The 6,107-nt window shown below is 42.5% G+C and overlaps 1 protein-coding gene across 1 annotated transcript; it reads right to left on the bottom strand.

Moving 5' to 3' along the window:
* Positions 1–2,859: 2,859 nt before the first annotated feature.
* On the bottom strand, positions 2,860–4,841 carry LOC111578043 (uncharacterized). Its single transcript, XM_023284628.3, has one exon. The coding sequence runs from the start codon at positions 4,310–4,312 to the stop codon at positions 3,629–3,631; it is 684 nt and encodes a 227-aa protein (XP_023140396.2). The 5' UTR covers positions 4,313–4,841; the 3' UTR covers positions 2,860–3,628.
* Between the last annotated feature and the right edge of the window lie 1,266 nt (positions 4,842–6,107).

Below are 6,107 nucleotides of genomic sequence, written 5' to 3'. Positions count from 1 at the left end.
ATGTTAAGCACACCTCAGTAGCTGCCCTGATCAAGGACAGAGTGTTCTCCTCCACCTGTCTCCCCCTCAGCCTGCAGACAGGAGGCTGACAAGATGTCCATGAGCTGTCTGCCATATCGATCTTAGCATCATTTAATAAATGCGGTCAAAAACCTGTCACTTTAAACTAAGCTAATTGTGTTTTTAGAAATGTTTGATTCAGCGGTTAGCACTGTCACTTCACAGCAAGATGGTTTGACCCAGCAGGTCGACTGGGGTCTTTGCATGTCCTCCTTGCACCTGTGTGACTTCTTCTCCTCCCACAGTCCAAAAACATACATGGCAGGTTCAGTGGTGATTCTTAGGTCTTTTTTGTCAGCTCTGTGATGAAGTTATGACCTGTCCAATGTGCACCACACCTCTGTGTCATCTAGGATCAACTCCAGCCCCCTGTGACCCTCCATAGGATAAAGCAGCTAAATGGACAGACTGATATGTGATTAAAAACTCCTTGCATCTCATCGGGATGTTTTAGTACATGTGTTGGATCATTAATTTGACATTAGTCGACAGCGAAATGTTGCAGCTTAAAAATCTCAGGTGATTTAGTCTCTACTTTAATGTATTATGAAACTATTAATAATATTCTAATTATATTCTAATTATTATAGTGACACATTGTCATTAGTTTACAATTGTAATTGCAGTGAGCGAAAAACCTGATTCAGTCAGCTGAAAGTTAATGTTTCATTTCTCACACAACACCTTTAAACTCAGCTCAGGCCCATTTGTTGACATTTTGACCTCCACAGACAGAACATACATATTCTACTTAATTATTAGGTAAATTCTAAATATTAACATCTGATACCTTAAAAACCATCTTCTGGTGAATATGCTGTATATATATGTGTGTCTTGATCATGTACGTCATAGATATACAACGTTACTGGTTTGTCAACCTGAGTCTCTTCCAGTGTTTTTTGTCCTAGCAGTGATTTGAAAATGAATCCCATGTATTTTTAAAGTCTTCAGGTCTGGAGGCAATGCTATTATTAAACTCCCCTGTCTACCTACAGCTCCATTTTTGTTTTGTAATGCAAAACTCCGCACTTTTGCCCTTTCATTAATTGAAAAAGCTCTTGTTTGCTGCCGTCTTATTGTTCTCCTGTGTTGCACGACAATGTGTTAATATTTCACAACTTTTGTGATGGTGTCTTGCACAAACAATGCTGTATTGAAAGGCCTTTAATTCCCCCAGCTTTGCTGGAAAGGTCTCTTGCTTGTCATGTCAGACCTGATGAGGGAAAAGAGTTTCTGGAAAGCAGAACTTTAAAGTCTCTCTTCTTCAGAAATGTGTGTTGTTGTGGGGTTTTTTTTGTCTTAATTTCTAATTGCTTGTTTTACATTCACTGTGCTGAATGTATGGGACACATTTTTGTGTCTGAATTTCCTTACACAGATGCTCCATTTCCTCCATTTGTAGATGATACAGTTGTTAAAGCAAAGCTGATGTTAAAGTGACTGTAGCTGGCAGGAGTTAAACTGAATCATTATAAATACAACAGTAAAGACAGCTACTGTCTTTTATGTTTATATATATTTCATGATTAACTAAATGTAATGTCTCTTTTCATCTCTCCTGTGAGTCAGTAATCCATTGCCTGGCTTGAACCACAAATGAATCTCGTACTGAACACTTATGCAACATATGATCATCTACCTGAGTGACGAAGTTCAAGAGTCACAAGGTCAGATGCTGAATCCTGACTCAGATGTGGCCACCAGCAATAAATGGCAGCGCAGATGACCTCCTTCATCAATAGGTCAGTCATTGCTCGTCTCATATATTACAAGAAGCCATAAGAGGCAGTGGAAACACATCTGTCAAAGCCATCCTGGAAGCAGAGGTCACCGCAGTATTGACAGGCCTGTCACTGTGTTATGCACACTCTGGATTACATTTTTCCGGCACACACGGTTTGCTTTGTGATTATATTGGATGTTTGTGTCTTGTGCTGTCTTTCCTGATGAATGCGCTTCCTATTCAGCGCAGCAGTAACACACCTTGGCTTTGCCTCGGAAAATCTGTCACATTAACACAACAGTGCATGTCATCTACATTTACATCACAGTGCAACGTTGCTGAGGCTCTGGCTGCTCGACTGGAATCAAGTGGTTTTATTTGGAGTGTGATAGTGAATGATGCTTGTCACCGCCGGCACAGAATCCAAACCTTTCAGCCAAACAATCCTTTTCAGAGAGAGATGGATCAAAATAGCACCAAGCGGCATTGTGTAATGCGTTCCCCTCTGTTTTGTACAGTGCAACAACAGAGCTCTTAAATCAATACACCTCCCTCACATGCTGCTGAGAGAGCGCACGGGGTGGTTGGTCTTATTTCCACTTCATAGTTCACCACATGTGACTGTGTGAAGTGGTTTCAGTGAGAGATGCAGCCACTGAGCTGTGGCCGACTGGGAGATGAATGCTTCTCTTTCCATGAGCAGCAGACTGTCCTCTGATCACACACTGGACAGTTCACTCAGGTAATGAAAGGGCCTCCAACCAAATCTGACTCGGATCACAAGGCCGATCATAAACCGGGCCCTCTTTGTGCTGGCTCTGCTGTTATTTCTGTTGAACCCACGCCTTCATATCAATCAATAATTATTGCTCCACTCTGAACTGAGCTGCTGTTCATTTAAATCCATCTGGCTTCCTTTTTTTTTTTTAGAAACAAAATGTGAGATGTTAGGAAAAACCTAACATTTATTCGAATCTATATTATCCAGTGTGGCTCTGAATAAATAAAATATCATCAACATACATGATTAATTCTGGAATTACATAGACTTTTTATAAAATCATAGAAATGAATCATTGTCTAAAAGTGTTTATTTGTACCTTGTGATATAGTTATACCTATTATACGTACTGTACCTTTAATAAAAATCATCTAATTACACTAAAAGTTAATCAAGGCCAAAAGATGTATGCCTGCCCAATATGTACATAACCAAATACACAATACATTTACATGGTTATATGCACATACCTGAGCATAACTCAATAATGCAGGTCCTTCTAGTCGGAATCCAGGGTTTGAGCCATGGAAAAAAAATACAGCCTATATGTTAAAATGCAATAATGCAGTATTGATTAAAACCCTCCGATGAATGGCAGTGATGTTAAGCGCTGTTATGCCTGTGAGACACATCCTGCAAGACCAAAAGTATCTCTCGAGCCTGTGTCCTATCAATTTAACAAAATATCTATATCGGTGTTGTCCACACGTACAGGCAGGTTAGTGGCCTCAAGAGCTGTCCGAGGTAAAGTAGACACACACTGATTTAAGGCATACAGATGGCCTAGAACAAAAATGAAAGAGAAAAAAAACGCATAGTTAAGGGGGAAACTGTTCACAGACGAAAAGAGCTCTCCTCTTTTCTCAGCCAAAAAAGCGAGATAATCAGTTCAGTATGTGCAGTTCAGCATCCATGTGGGGCTCTGCAGTTTTAAGAACCTGTGTATTATCCGACCTGCGGCACTGAGTATGTCAAACACTCCTATTTGAGGGGTCAGTTCAGATGTGAGAGGGTGAGTGGTGATGAGGGGGATGAGGCCCGATCCTCTAAAGCTCGTCTGCTTAGGTCGGAGGCAACGTGGCCGCACCTGCAGCCTCCTGCCCGGGGTCGTCGGTCGCTGCTCGCCGGTGCGCCTCCCTCTCCTCCTCCTCCTCTTCCTCCTCCTGGTCCTCGGCAGTGACAGACTTCCCGGTGCTGGGGATGTAGCGGCTCACATGCGGGCGAGACGTCCCCAAAGTGCTCGATCTCTCCGCGCTTGTGTGACCGTGGGAAGACGCGTAGAGTCCGTCCTGCTCCTCCCGCTGCTGCTGCTGCTGCTGCGGCGGCGTGTGCGCAATTTCGGCGGCCACCCTCTCGGCTCTGTCGTCCCACTGAAACGCCTGACTGTGCGGGGTTGAGCCCAGCCTGCTCTGGTTGAGAGACAGCAGCCGTGTCTGTGTGGTAGAGTTCCACTCCGAGACATTGTTGCTCGTGGAAATATTAGTTGAGATGTTTGCGGCGGGGTTGCCCTCCTCAGTCGCCCCTTGCTTCCCGGCAGAGGAGGATGCGCTGGTCGGTTTCCAGATCAGGCTGTAGTAAATTGCCAGAATAATGGCTGCTAAGGACACGGACAACACATATGCAAAAACAGTGGCTAGTCTCACCCACTTCTTGTTAGTCTTAGCAGCCATCTTAGCCTTTTTGTCCCCTGTATAAGTAGCAGGTTTGCCCCTCTCCATATTGGGCATGAAGTCCCGCTCTCTCATATTGCCCCTATTTTTTCCTCGATGCTCCACCACCCCCTCCGTCTTGAAGGCTTTTTGTTATCCACAGTCCAAGAGAAGAGGAAGCGGAGGGCTGAGGAGAAAAGATGCTCGGACCACCTTGAACCGTCCGCAGCGCAGCGAGATTTTGCAGCTAAATTGATTTCTTCTAATTCATTTGATCTCACCAGCGCTGCGCCTCATATTTGGTACCCAGCGCAGCGTTTCATAATGGACATCAGGCATCCACAGGCTCACTGCGCGTCTCAGCATCCGACAGCGGCGGGACAAATGTCTGCCCTGGAGCAGATTTCCAGGGAACAGCTGGCTGCAGGCCCACGGCGAATCCGCAGTATACGATTTGATGTCATTTATTAAAACGATTAAGTGAGATCATACGGTACACAACTGTCTGTCTTATCCAGCAAATGAAGTGGCTGGCTCAGCTAAAAATACAGGAGAGGGGGCGGGCGGTGGCTCTTAAAGAAGCAGCAGCTGTGCAGCAGCCCGAGAAGAAACCAAAAAAAAAGAAAAAAAAAAACACCACCTTCACATCAGGACGCTGTTTCTGCACATGGAAGGCAGGATGTTGTGGTGATGAGCGCGTCTCCAAGTCAGTTTATCCTCCAGTGCGCACACCTGTAAGAATGACGGTGAGCCAGCAGAGAGGTGATTGACCAGCATTATTGATTGTGATGAACACCTGTAAGTTCTGTAATGAGCATACAATCAAGCTGCATATTTACTTACATTGGATTTGGATCAGTTCCCACTCACAGCGAGACTTTTCAGCACAATGGACAGCGACCCGGATTTATTTATCACTGCGCATGTCCTCCAGGAGGCTGCCAGGTGGAACAGGTGAAGGGCAACACATGAGCAGTGATGTGTGAAATAGTGCAGTCGTCACCATAAATCACGGAAGTGTCAGTGGAAATAAAACACATTTTCATAGAAGCATCAACTTTAGTTTCTTATTCATATAGGTAACTTTGCTTGCATCACTTTAAATGCATGACGTGTTTGGTGTTTAATATATAGCTGGATTATTATGTGTCATGTTAACATGTAGCAGCAGACAAAACGGAAAAGTGCACTGCTTGGATGTCACAAATCTAATCTTTTCAACTGGAAATAATCTGTGAAAAAATAAAAAAATCTGACAGCAAGTGTGCCAAAATAAACCTTTTTAAAAACGGTGTTTTTTCAGTATTATTTTAAAAACTGGGGAAATAACAGCAACTGTAGCCTACATAAAATCGTGATGTTTTTAGCTGGATTAAATAGTAAAAGAGTGTAATTTTAAAGACACACATTGCAAATGAATACATTTCTGTTTATAAAAATATTGATTTTTGATGTGGACATTAGATACTATTTAGATCTGTTCAACATGTAAATTAATACTGTTATTGGATATTATCTGCATTTTAAGAAATCTATAGAAATACACTACCGTTCAGAAGTTTGGGGTCACTTAGAAATGTCCTTATTTTTGAAGGAAAAGCATTTTTTTCAATGAAGATAACATTAAAATAATCAGAAATACAGCCCAGACATTGTTAATGTGGTAAATAACTATTTTAGCTGTAAACGGCTGATTTTTAATGGACTATCTCTATAGATGTACAGAGGAACATTTCAAGCAACCATCACTCCTCTGTTCTAATGCTATATTGTGCTAGCTAATCCTATTTGAAGGCTTACTGGTGATTAGAAAACCGTGGTGACCCCAAACATTTGAACAGTAGTGTGTAAAATAATAGTTTAAAAAATAATTTACAATTTTTATCATCCA

This window comes from Amphiprion ocellaris, chromosome 20, assembly GCF_022539595.1.
Source record: "Amphiprion ocellaris isolate individual 3 ecotype Okinawa chromosome 20, ASM2253959v1, whole genome shotgun sequence".
Lineage (NCBI taxonomy): Eukaryota > Metazoa > Chordata > Actinopteri > Pomacentridae > Amphiprion > Amphiprion ocellaris.
This window is presented reverse-complemented; position numbering and strand designations above follow the sequence as displayed.

What these genes read in the sequence shown, in the direction of transcription:
- LOC111578043 (XM_023284628.3), bottom strand. Translation starts at nt 4,312, where the DNA reads ATGAGAGAGCGGGACTTCATGCCCAATATGGAGAGGGGCAAACCTGCT.